Source organism: Erinaceus europaeus, chromosome 16 (genome assembly GCF_950295315.1).
Source record: "Erinaceus europaeus chromosome 16, mEriEur2.1, whole genome shotgun sequence".
NCBI classification, from domain to species: domain Eukaryota; kingdom Metazoa; phylum Chordata; class Mammalia; order Eulipotyphla; family Erinaceidae; genus Erinaceus; species Erinaceus europaeus.
Genome location: NC_080177.1, coordinates 9,563,256 through 9,576,499, shown reverse-complemented (window position 1 = coordinate 9,576,499; position 13,244 = coordinate 9,563,256). Strand labels below are relative to the sequence as shown.

Here is a 13,244-nt window from a genome sequence, read left to right as displayed (position 1 = left end):
TCTTCCCCTCCTCTCTCCATTTCTCTGTCCTATCCAACAACGACGACATCAATAATAACTACAACAATAACACAAGGGCAACAAAAGGGAATAATTAAGTAAATAAATAAGTAAATAAAAATAATTCAATTTAAAAAAAACCACAAAGAATGCATCTTAAAGCAGCCACTTCCCAGACTCGGCTCCACACAGCTGTTGATTGGTGTTCGGAGAGGAAGCAGCTAGCCAAATAGCTTGGGGAAACATCAGAAAGTCATGTAAGAGTCATAAGGGTACCGGGAAGCCGTGCAGTAAAAGCATTTAACTCAAGAGTCTCGCCAACCTAGAGAGTGGGGGCAGAAGCCGCTGCCTCCAGTGTCAGACCTTACAGGTCCCTGTCACCCACTCAGCTGCAGCTCAGACTGTCCTGGGACAAAACTGGGTCCCTGGCTAGTAAGTTTTTTAAGTGGAAAAGAGAGGAGGCTTTTCATGTGGTAAACGCCCAGTCCAGAACTGTAGCTAGCCCCTGCTAGCTGTGAGACCGAGTCCCATGGCAGCCTTTTGACCTAAGTCACGAGAGTGAATCGTAATCAAGTGAGACCAGAAACGGCTGCAAAGTGCAGCATCACTTCCCGGGGAGCTCCAGCTTCTCAGCCGGAAAGGATGGGTCGGTTTTGCAGGCCTATTCCGAAGACTTGCTTGCGTTATTACATCTTTTACTTAGTATTAAGTACCCTGGCTCAGGAAATTCACACTTCCAGGGAGGAGTAAATAAATAAATAAATAAGCCGTAGGGTGCGCCCACATGCGGCATAGCCAGGAAGCAGCAAGTGCAGCTGCTGTTTGTTGGCTGTGCGAGCCCCGGGCTGGCCAGTGGGCTCTGCTACACGCAGCTCTCCCCAGACTCCCTCCAACTCCCGCTGGGTGCGTGTGCTCAGGCTCCAGCTGTAGCTGCACAGGGCTCTCTCATTCTGGGCGGCCGGGGTCACCCGGTACAGTGTGTCTCAGTGCCTGTGTCTTGTGTCAAAACAGTCATTCTGTAGTGGCCTGCCCGCCTTGTCTCCTGTCTCAAGGGCTCATCTAGTCATAGTTCCTCTTGGATCTTGGGACTTTTTTTTTAATGTTTATTTTGTTTTATTTATTATTGGATAGAAACAGAGACATTGAGAGGGGGTGGGGGAAGATAAGGAGAGGAACAAAGAGGCACCCTGTTTCACCACGGGTAAAGCTTTCTTTCCCCTTGCAGGTAGGGACCAGGGACTTGAACCTGGGTCCTCACGCACTGTAGTGTGTGCACTTAACAAGGTATGCCACCACCTGGCCCTACTTTTTTTTTTTATTTTGATATTTCATTTACTCATTAAAAAAATTTTTTTTTAATTTTCTTTATTTATTGGGTAGAGACAGCCAGAAGTCGAGAGGAAGAGGGAGACACAGAGGGAAAAAGTCAGACACCTGCTGCACTGCTTCACCAATTGCGAAGCTTTCCCCCTGCAGGTGGAGACCGGGGGCTTGAACCCAGGTTCTTGAGCATTGCAATATTTACTCAACCACGTGTGCCACCACTCGGCCCCCATTTACTATATATATATATGTATATATAGAGAGGTGGGGGAGAGAAATTGAGAATGTAGGAGTTAGGGAGAAAGGAAGACCCTGCAGCACTGCCCCACTGCTCCTGAAGCTCCCCACCTGCAGGTGGGGTTTGGGGCTTGAACCTAGGCCCTTGCACACTGTGACACATGTGCTCAACCCAGTGTACCACTGCCTGCTCCCCCTTTTAAAATTTATTTTTTGGTAATTTCTTGTTTTTATCTTTAAAAAAAATTTTTTTTTATTTCACTATATTCATTTATTGAATAGCCCACTTATAAAGCTTTCCCCTGCAGGTGGGGACTGGGGGCTCAAACCCAGGTCCTTGTGCGCTAAATTTGTGCACTCAGCCAGGTACACCACCACCAACCCCCTATTTCTTTCTTTCTTTATTGGATAGAGACAGCCAGAAATTGAGAGGGCAGGGAGGGACAACTAGAGAGGGAGAGAAACAGAGATACCTGCTGCCCTGCTTCAACACTCGTGAAGCTTCCCCCAGAAGCTTCAACTTGGGTCCTTGTGCACTGTAGTCTGTGCTTAACCAGGTACGCCACCACCTGGCCCCATTTTTTTCTTTTCTTTTCTTTTTTTTTTTTTTTTTTCTGTCTCCAGGTTTATCACTGGGGCTCAGCACCTGCATTACGAATCCACTGCTTCTGGAGGCTATTTCCCCCCCTTTTGTTGCCCTTGTTATTTATTGTTGCCGGATAGGACAGAAAGAAATGGAGAGAGGAGAGGAAAGACAGGGGAATAGAAAGATAGACACCTGCAGACCTGCTTCACTGCTTGTGAAGCGACCACCCAGCAAGTTGGGAGCCGGAGGCTTGAACCGGGATCCTTACGCCAGTCCTTGTGCTTTTGCGCCATGTGCGCTTAACCCACTGCGCTACCACCCGCCCCCCCCCCCATTTTTTAAATTTGACAGGAAAGATAGAAGTTGAGAGAGAGCAAGGGGAGATTGAGGGGGAGAAAGGAAACACCTTACAGTACCATGTGCAAGGACACGAGTTGGGGTAAGAATGCTGTAGACCCGTCATGGCCAGTTGAGAAATTGTCCCTGTGTGTCAGCAACCATACTGTAGACCATTAACCTCCCAGGAAAAAAAATCAAAAAAACAACACACACAAACTTGTCCCTACATGCGAGCAGACCCAGGTTCAAATCCCTGCTCTCCACTTGTAAGGGGGGGAGCTTCACGAGCACTGAAGCAAGTTTGCAGGTGTTCTCTGTCTCCCACCCAGTTAACTGGATGCACCACTGTCCAGCCCCCTATTTTTCTTCAAATATTTATTCATTTTCCCTTTTTGTTGCCCTCGTTTTATTGTTGTAGTTATTGATGTCGTCGTTGTCGTTGGCTAGGACAGAGAGAAATGGAGAGAGGAGGGGCAGACAAAGATAGACATTCATAGTATAGCACAAAGCAGACTTCTTGGTCCATTTTTTTTTCTTTCTTTCGCTTCCAGGTTTACTGCTGGGGCTCAGGGCCGGCACTGTGAATCCACTGCTCCTGGTGGCCTTTTTATTTTTATTTTTTGCCTCCAGGGTTATTGCTGGGGCTCAGTGCCTGCACCACGAATCCATTGCTCCTGGAGGCCATTTTTCCCATTTTGTTGCCCTTGTTGTAGTTGTAGTTGTTATTGTTGGATAGGACAGAGAAATTGAGTAGTGGAGGGGAAGACAGAGAGGGGGAGATAAAGACACCTGCAGGCCTGCTTCACTGCTTGTGAAGTGACCCCCCCTGCAGGTGGGGAGCCGGGGTTCAAACCGGGATCCTTATGCCAGTCCTTGAGCTTTGCTCATTTTTTCTTTTTTCTTTTTTTTTTTTTCTCCCATTTTTTTCTGTTTTACTGAATAAGACAGAGAGAAAATGAGAGAGGAGGGGGAGAGAAGATAGACACCTGCTGACCTGCTTCACTGCTTGCAAAGCCACCCCACTGCAGGTGGGGAACTGGGGGGTTGACATGGGATCCTTGCAAAGGTCCTGGTGCCTTGTACTATCTGTGCTTAACCTGGTGCGCCACTGCTCGGCCCCCAATTTTCTGATAATTATTTTATTTTTTTTTGCCTCCAGGGTTATTGCTGGGGTTCGGTGCCTGCACCATGAATCCACTGCTCCTGGAGGCCATTTTTCCCCCTTTTGTCGCCCTTGTTGTAGCCTTGTTGTGGTTATTATTGTTGTTGATGTTCCTTGTTGGATAGGACAGAGAGAAATGGAGAGAGGGGGAGAGAAAGACAAACAACTGCAGACCTATTTCACCACCTGTGAATGGACTCCCCTGCAGGTGGGGAGCCGGGGGCTCAAACCTGGATCCTTACGCCGGTCCTCAGGCTTCGCGCCAGGTGCGCTTAACCCGCTGCGCTACCGCCCGCCCCCCTGATAATTATTTTTTGAGAGGGAAGAGTGAGACAGAGAGGAGAGACACCACAGCACAAAGCCTTCATTCACAGTTTCCCCTGGTGCTAAGCCTGGTGTTCCCATGTGGCGGGGGGCTCGGATCCCAGCAGGGCACGTACTCCGCCAGGTGAGCCAGCTCCTGGCCTCAACATACATTTTTTTTTTTTTTTTGAGGAACTCAATATGAACCCATCAAGAAAGTCATGGGGCAGTGAAAATAGCGTAATGGCTATACAAAACACTTCCTGAATTTTTCTTAGGTATTAAAGAGATAGGAGGAGAGCGTGAAAGAGAGCCAGAGCAGCACTCTGGTACATACTCTGCTGGGAACTGAACTTGGGACCTCATGCCTGAGAGTCCAGTGCTTTATCCACCACTTTACCTCAGGGACCACACTGCAAAAGACTTCCGTGCCTGAGGCCCTAAGGTTGCACGTTCAACCCCCGGCACCATGATTGTAAGCCAGAATGAGTAGTGTTCCCACTGAAAAAAAGGGGAGGGGGCGGTCGGGCAGTAGCGCAGCGGGTTTAGCGCACAAGGCTCAAAGTGCAAGGACCGGCTTAAGGATCCCGGTTCGAGCCCCCGGCTCCCCACCTACAGGGGAGTCGCTTCCCAAGCGGTGAAGCAGGTCTGCAGGTGTCTGTCTTTCTCTCCCCCTCTCTGTCTTCCCCTCCTCTCTCCGTTTCTCTCTGTCTCTATCCAACGACAGCACTAACAATGATAACAACAACGATAAACAAGGACAATAAAAGGGAAAAAGATAGCCTCTAGGAGCAGTGGATTTATAGTGCAGGTACTGCGCCCCAGTGATAACCCTGGAGAAAAAAAAAAAAAAGAAAGAAAAAGAATAATAGAAGAAGAGGTCATTTCTGTCTGGGAGGTGGCGCAGCACCAGACTTGCAAGCTTGAGTCCCGAGGTTTGATCTTGATCGATCTTGTCTAGGCCGGTGACGTGATGGTTCTCTCGTAAATAAACAGATCTTCACAAGCAAGATGGTTTGGTTCACTGATTCCTTTATTTACTCAGGGTGGTGGAGGGCAACAGGAGGGGAACTGAAGATGGCCGCCAGAGCGAGGTTGGGTAGGGCTGTCTGGATGAAGCTAGAAAGCGCTAACACGGGGCCGTGCGCATATGCAAGTACCTGCTGCAGGGTCCTGGGAGGACACCTCCCTCAGCAGTAAGTACAGTGTCTACTACTTAGCACATTCTTATGTGTATCTACCATCTGCGGATCGGCCTACTATACAGTATAAGATCTGTTTTTTTTTTTTTTAATTTTCAATAAATGTACAGCTTGGAGAAAAAAATAAAAAGAAAAAGAGCTCCTTTCTCAAAATAGGTGCAGCATTGAACTCAAAACTGACATGGCCAGCCATCCCAAACAAAGACCAGAGCTCTGAAGCGAGGCCACCAGCTTGGCCCCAGGTCCCAGACCAGCTCGGTGCCCCCCTCTTCCCCACCCTGCTGGGCCCAGTAAGTCACCCCCTGCCCTTGGCACCTGCAGAAGGCAGGCCTTCCCTGAGGGACGTTGGCAGAGAGGAGAAGGGGGGATGTGCTCTTCATCTAAAGGCACTTGTCCGTCAGCCGCCCCCACACCCTGGGCCTGGTGAAAGTGGCGGGGGGATGCAGGCTGAGCCCCAAGGGGCTGAGCGGGCCTCTCACCAGGTTTAAATAGAATAAATAACTGTGAGCTGGGCGGCTGTTGGGCCCTCCCCGGCTCCGGTGAGCAGGCCATCCTGGAGGACCTCTCCCCTCCGACTCGGCCTCTCTGTGGGGATGGTGCCACAGTGAGTCCAGGCGTGGAGAGGCGTGGGCTTGCTCCGGCGGGGAGGGAGCCGCAGAGTTGCCTCCTGGTCCGTGTGCCCGGCGTGCCTTCGCCCACCCCGGGGCAGAGTCTCTGTGCCTCAGATCTTGCTCACGTAGTTGTTGGGGAACAGGCCCTGCTTGCCCCGGAGTCGCCCTGTCCACCAGCCCGAAGGATCTGCAGGGACAGAGAGACGGCGGCAGTGAGGACCAGGGCACCACCACTCTGCGAGCTAGGCCTGGCTCCATCCATTTTTCCTCTTTGTCTCATCGCCTGTCTGTCTATCCACCTACCTGTCTTTCTGTCTGTCTGTCACATAGTGGATGGTATGTCCTATACCTTTAAAAAACAATGTGGGGTTGGGTGGTGGGGCACCTGCTCGCCTTCTGTATTACCCCTGCCCCTCTCGATTTCTCTCTGTCCTATCAAAGAATGGAAAGAGGGGACCCAGGTGGTGGCGCGCACAGCTAAGTGCACCTAGTACTGTGCACAGAGATCTGCATAAGGATCCAGGTTCGAGCCTCCAGTCCCCAGCAGCAGGGGGGAAGTGCTTCATGAGTGCTGAAGCAGGTCTGCAGGTGTCCATTATTCTATCTTCCCCTTCCCTCTCCATTTCTCTCTGTCCTATCCAATACAATGGAAAAAATGGGTGGGTTAAGCACAGGTGGCACAAAGCACAAGGACCGGTGTAAGGATCCCGGTTTGAGCCCCCGGATCCCCACCTGCAGGGGAGTCGCTTCACAGGCGGTGAAGCAGGTCTGCAGGTGTCTATCTTTCTCTCCCCCTCTCTGTCTTCTCCTCCTTTTTCCAGTTCTCTCTGTCCTATCCAACAACAATAACAACAATGATGATAAACAAGGGCAACAACAAAAAAGGAGAAAAAATGGCCTCCGGGAGCAGTGGATTCGTAGTGCAGGCACTGAGCCCCAGTGATAACCCTGGTGGCAAAAAAAAAAAAAAGGGAAAAATGGTCACCAGGAGCAGTGGATTCATAGTGCTGGCACCAAGCTCCAGTGATAACCCTGGAGGCATAATAATAATAATAATAATAGTGATTATAAATAAGTAAATAAAAAGAAAGTGAATCTGGAAAATACCAGAGGAAGCCAGGCATGGTTTCTCTCATCCGAGAAGAGGAAAAGGAAAGACACTGAAGTACTAATAGGTGTAGGCGTGACTTAGAAAGGAAGCGAAGGCAGGATCATAGAAAAAAAAACGGGAAGAAAAAAGTATATACAGACAGAAATATAGATAGATAACCCGTAGGGTTGACCTTGGGAAAACTACTGCAGCTTCCAGTGGAGGGGACGGGACACAGAACTCTAGTGGTGGGAACCGCATGGAATTATACCCCTATTATGTTATAATTTTGTACACCAATATTAAATCACTATAGAATAAAAAACAAAAACACAGCAGTCTGAGAAGGAGCCATGATGCACCGAAAGCGTCAGTCGGGGAAGTGTCTGTTTGGGGGGCGGGGGTGCGGGTGGGGGTGGGAGACACGGCCAGAGACACACTCACCCTCCTTGACGATATCGATGATGTCATTGGCATTGAAGCTTAGCTCGTCTGTGTCCTGAGCGTCGTAGGCGTACAGAGCCTTGCACTGCGGCACCTGAGGCTTGGGCTTGGGCTGGGGCTTGGGTCTGCCCCCCGCGGGCATGGGCCGACTGGTCGTTTGCCTGCGGACGCTGGGGAGAGAGCAGAGGGAGGCAGCTGAGAGCCAGGAACCCCAGTAGAGGCCGCGGAGCTGGCCTGCGTGGGTTCAAGTCCAACTCCCTGACTCATGGTTCTAGTCCACTGGGCAGAGGCCAAGTCTAAAAAGCTCTAAGAGAATTGAAATGTGCTCCCTTGAAATATTGCGGAAAAACACACAACTTTTCTTTTCCCCCTTTTATTTTTACTGTTACCAGGGTTATTGCTGGGGCTCAGCAATAATGATGAATCCACTGCTCCTGGTGGTCATTTTTTCTTCCCTTTCTTTTATTGCTAGGATAACAAGAAATTGAGAGGGGGAGATAGAGAGCAAGAGAGACACCCGCAGACCTGTTTCATAGCTTGTGAAGTGTTCCCCCCTACAGCTTGGGAGCGGGGCCTGGACCCAGGTCCTCGAGCACTATAAAGCGTTTAAAATTTTTTTAAAATTTTCCCTCTTGTTGCCCCTGTCGCTTTATTATTGTTGTAGTTACTATTGTTGTTGACGTTGTTGTTGTTGGATAAGACAGAGAGAAATCGAGAGAGGCGGGGAAGACAAAGAGGGAGAGAGAAAGAGAGACAGACACCTGCAGACCTGCTTCACCTGCAGGTGGGGAACCGGGGGCTCAAACCGGGATCCTTACTCTGGTCCTTGCGCTTTGCACCAGGTGCGCTTAACCTGCTGCGCTACCACCCAACCCCTGTAAAGCGTTTTTAATCGGGTGTGCCACTGCCTAGCTCCCAAATAGCTTTATTATTTTGTTTTTCCTTTTCACCAGCAATCTCTGAGGCTCGGTACCAGAACTATGAATCCACAGCTCTAGGTGGCCATTTCCCCCCTTTCCTCTCTCTCTCTTTTGAGGTCCCAGGTTCAATTTCTTTTCTTTTTTAAAAAATTTTTATCTAATAAAATGGAAATATCGACAAGATCATAGGATAAGAGGGGTACAATTCCACACCATTCCACCACCAGAACTCCGTATCCAATTCCCTCCCTTGATAGCTTTCCTATTCTTTATTCCTCTAGGAGTATGGACCCAGGATCATATGGGCTGGGGAGACAGCATAATGGTTATGCAAAGAGATTCTCATGCCTGAGGCACCAAAGGTCCCAGGTTCCATCCCCAGCACCACCATAACCCAGAGCTGAGCAGTGCTCTGGTTAAAAAAAAAAAAAGCTTCAGTGTTTCCGGTCCCAGTCCTTTCTCTTTTATTTGACAGGACAGAGAGAAATTGAGGGGGAAAGGAAGAGACACAGTGAGAGAGAAGGTCACCTGCAGATCTGCTTCACTGCTTGTGAAACCTCCCCCACTGCAGGTGGCGGCAGGGCCTTGAACCCTGGTCCTTGTGCACTGCCTAGGTCCACTCAACAACTTCCTTTTTGGTTGTTGTTGTCTCCAGGTTATTTCTGGGGCTTGATGCCAGCACTCCGAATCCACTGCTTCTGGTGGTGGCCATTTCCGTTCTTTCTTTCTTTCTTTCTTTCTTTCTTTCTTTCTTTCTTTCTTTCTTTCTTTTTTCTATTTTACTTTTACTTGACAGGACAGAGAAATTGAGAGGGAAGAAAAGATAAAGAGCAAGCAAGAAAGAGGGGAGTCGGGCGGTAGCACAACAGGTTAAGCGCACGTGGCGCAAAGTGCAGGGACCGGCGTAAGGATCCCGGTTTGAGCCCCCAGCTCCCCACCTGCAGGGGAGTCGCTTCACAGGCGGTGAAGCAGGTCTGCAGGTGTCCGTCTTTCTCTCCACCTTTCTGTCTTCCCCTCTTCTCTCCATTTCTCTCTGTCCTATCCAACAGCGACGACATCAATAACAACAACAGTAATAACTACAACAATAAAATAACAAGGGCAACAAAAGGGGAAAAAGCAGAGAGCAAGAGAGAAACACCTGCAGCCCTGCTTCACTGCTCATGAAACATCGCCCCCTGCAGGTGGGGAGCGGGGGCTCGAACTCAGATCCTTGCACATAGTGGTATGTGCACTTAACAAAGTGCACCACCGCCCAGCCCCCCTGAAGTACATACTGACTACATTCATAAGCAATGTTTCAGCAAACTAGCATGGGGCCGGGGAGGGAGGAAGCAAACTGGGCATCCTTCTATATGGAGTTTTTTTTTTTTTCTTTTTCATTTTGCTTGACAAATTAGAGGTTGCCTCTGCTCACTGTCCTACAAGGGAAACTGAGGCTTTGGTCTCCTCTGGAAGGACCAGGCTGAACACAGTGAGGGCCTGCAGGGGAGAAGGGACTGGGGGAGGGAGGGAGGGAAGGAGGGGCTCTGCTCTGACCCCAGCGAGGAAAGAAAAAGCACATCCGGGTTTTGAGCTGTGTCCTCAGGAAGCCCGACCCTCCTGGCCCTGGTGGAGTGCCTGTGATGTTGCCTGGGTGGTGAGGGGAGGGCAGCAGGCCTGCCCCAGCAGAGGCTAGGCTGCCCAGGACGGGGGTGGGGGTACCCAAGGGGACTCAGGCACACACACCCCCCCTTTTCATCTTAGAGGGAAGGCAAGTCTGAGCGGCTGGCTCCATCCCCCATTCCCAGCCTGCTCCCCAAAGCTTTCGGGTGAGTGAGCTCTGCACCTGAGCCCTGCACCCCCCCTTCCCCACCAGGGGCTTCTGTGGATGGGGGAGGGGCACACCGGAGGCCTTGGCCTCTCTCTTTCATATAATAGAAACATGAAGTCAGCAGGGGAGGAGATATGCAGAGCCCTTGGCATAATCCTCCCCCACCACACACACCACTTGTCAAATGGGAAGCAAATTGGGAAGACGAGACCATTTCATTTACAACACGTGAACAGTGGGTGTGATCCCAAGTCTGGTAAAAGAAGTGCGGTTCAGCCGATGGGAGAGGCGGAGCTATACCCACAGGGAGTGGGGCAGGGGTTGCCCGGGCCAGGGCAGGCAGCTGCCCACGGGAGAAAGGCTTTCCCAGGGTTCGGTGCCCTGGCCAGTTCCCACATCAGATCACGGTGACAGCTACGGGTCTCTGCCAGCAGTCGGCAGAACTGCTGAGCTGTACTTCAGGTGGGTTTCTCCTTTTCTTATGCAGAGAAATTGAGAGAGGTGGGGGAGATGGAGGGAAGGAGGGAGAAAGATAGACACCTGCAGACCTGCTTCACCTGGTCATTCACTGCTCGTGAGGTGTCTCCCTGCAGGTGGGGAGCGGGGGCTCAAACCCGGCTCCTTGCACTTTGCGTGGCTGCCTGACTCCCTTCTTTTTTATTGGATAGAGATAGAGAGAAATCGAGAAGGAAGCGGGAGATAAAGGGGAAGAGAGAGACACCTGCAGCACAGCTTGCAAAGTTTGCTCCCTGCAGATGGGGGCTGGGGGCTTGAGCTCGGGTCCTTGCGCACGGAGATGTGTGAGCTCTGGGCCTAGGAGACAGCGGTTCTGCAAAAGACCTTCATGTCGGGGCCAGGCGGTGGCGCATCCGGTCTAACGCACACTTTACAGTGACCAAGGACCCAGGTTCAAGCCCCTGGTTCCCACCTGCAGGGGAAAAGCCTCAGGAGTGGTAAAACAGGGCTGCAAGTGTCTCTCTTTCTCTCCATTCTCTCAATTTCTATCTATCCAAAAAAAAAAAAAAATCTTCCTGCCTCCTGAGGCTTGAAGGCTCCAGGTTCTGGCCCCAGCACCACCAGAAGTCAGAGCTGAGTAGTGCTCTAGTCTCTCTCATTTAAAAAAAAAAAAAAAAAAAAAGGGCAACAAAAGGGAATAAATAAATAAAATAAAATAAAATTAAATTAAAAAAATAAAATAAAAAGGGATTTGGGTGGTAGCACAGCGGGTTAATCGCGGGTGGCAAAAAGCACAAGGACCGGCGTAAGGATCCCAGTTCGAGCCCCCGGTTCCCCACCTGCAGGGAAGTCGCTTCACAAGTGGTGGAGCAGGTCTGCAGGTGTCTATCTTCCCCGCCTCTCTCGATTTCTCTCTGTCCTATCCAACAACGATGACATCAGTAACAACAATAATAACTACAACAGTGGGTCCGGCAAGTGGCACAGTGGATAAAGCATTGGATTCTCAAGCATGAGGTCCTGAGTTCAATCCCCGGCAGCAATGTACCAGGGTGAGGTCTGGTTCTTTCTCTCTCCTATCTTTCTCATTAATAAATATTTTTTAAAAAAGTAACTACAACAATAAAACAACAAGGGCAACAAAAGGGAATAAATAAAAATATATAAAATAAAATAAAAAAGAAATGTCTGCACTTAACAGGGTGTGCTCCTGTCCTGCATTTATTTATTGATTTTGTGACCAAAGCACTGCTCAGCGCTGGCTTATACAAGTGTGATGGATTGAACCTGGGGACTCTGGAGCCTCAGGCGTGAAAATCCTTTTGCGTAACCATTATGCTATCTCCCCCATCCTCTTCAGATATTTATTTAATTTATTTATTGGATAGAGACAGAGAGAGAAACTGAGAGGGGCAGGTGGAGGTAGAAAGGGAAAAGACACCTGCAGCCCTGCTTCACTGCTTGTGAAGCTTCCCCACCCCCCGCAGGTGGGGGACGGGGGGCTTGAACCTGGGTCCTTACACATGATAACGTGCACTCTACCAGGTGAACCACCCGGCCTCTGGAGAGGTGATTCTACGGCATGGAAATTCTCTCTGAAAAAGACAAGGGACCCATCTGGGCTCCGCTGATATCCAGGGGGCTGGTGCCAGCCATGTACCAGCAGCCCCGAGAGGCCGAGGTGGCCGAGGTGGGGTCGCAGCCTGGGCATACGCTCTGATCCCGAGGCTGCGGGGTCTCGAATCTCTGGGTTCCCGGGGAGACCACCCCTGGCAACAGACACTTGCAGCATCAAGGCCCTGTTTATTCACCACCTGGTCGAAGGGGATTCCCAGGGCCCCACAGTCAGGAGGCGGAATGTGGGGGAGGCGGTGTGCAGTCTGTCGGGGCTCCCCGCATGGAAGCAGAGCTGCGTCTGATGATGCCCGAGTGGGCAGAGAGGAGGGAAGCTGGAGGTGGAGCAGAGCCCTGTATTCTGTGTCAGGAGATCTGTTTAGGCAACGTTGAGTCACCGCTGTCTGGCTCCCTCCTGTTCACACCTCCTCCCTGACTGGGAGGGGACTCCCAGAGGGAGACAGTCCCCCGGTGAACCTCTCCTTCCCTGGTGAGGGCTACACCCATCCTGGACCCACCCCAGGTCTTCACTGGGGTCACACCTTCATGGGGCAGAAGAAAGCATGCAGCCTTAGGCTGATTTAGGAGATCTCATCATCATCTTTGCTGCCAGAGACAGAAGGGAGCCCAGGGAGGCTGTGCCCAGGGAATGGGCCACCCCGCAGGCCCAGGGAACACGTTAGAAGGCATCTGGTATTAAGAGCTACCTCCTAGGGCATCGGACTGTAGCACAGCGGGTTAAGCACACATGGTGCAAAGAGCAAGGACCAGCGTAAGGATCCTGGTTCGAGCCCCTGGCTCCCCACCTGCGGGGGGGGGGGGGGTCACTTCACAAGCAGTGAATCAGGTCTTCAGGTGTCTATCTTTCTCTCTCCCCTGTCTCCCCTCCTCTCTCCATTTCTCTCAGTCCTATCTGGCAACAATAATAACAATGACAACAACAAGGGTAACAACGACAAGGGTAACAAAATGGGAAAAATGGCCTCCAGGAGCAGTGGATTCGCAGTGCAGGCACCGAGCCCCAGCAATAACCCTGGAGGCAAAAAAAGAGCTCCCTCCTGGGGCCGGGTGGTAGCGCAGTGGGTTAAGCACGTTTGAGCCCTGCCTCCCCACTTGCATGCACACGTGTGTGTGTGTGTGTGTG

General features: G+C 50.8%; 1 protein-coding gene across 1 annotated transcript in view; it reads right to left on the bottom strand.

Annotated features, from left to right (window-relative positions):
* Positions 1-4,965: 4,965 nt before the first annotated feature.
* Positions 4,966-13,244, bottom strand: part of MYO1E (myosin IE) — a 221,547-nt gene continuing 213,268 nt past the window's right edge. Inside the window, exons 27-28 of the mRNA XM_016192846.2 lie at positions 7,298-7,467; positions 4,966-5,950 (exon numbers count right to left, since the gene is read on the bottom strand). Coding sequence (XP_016048332.1) covers positions 5,874-5,950; positions 7,298-7,467 — 247 coding nt within the window. The 3' untranslated portion in view covers positions 4,966-5,873. The remainder of the gene's footprint in view (positions 5,951-7,297; positions 7,468-13,244) is intronic.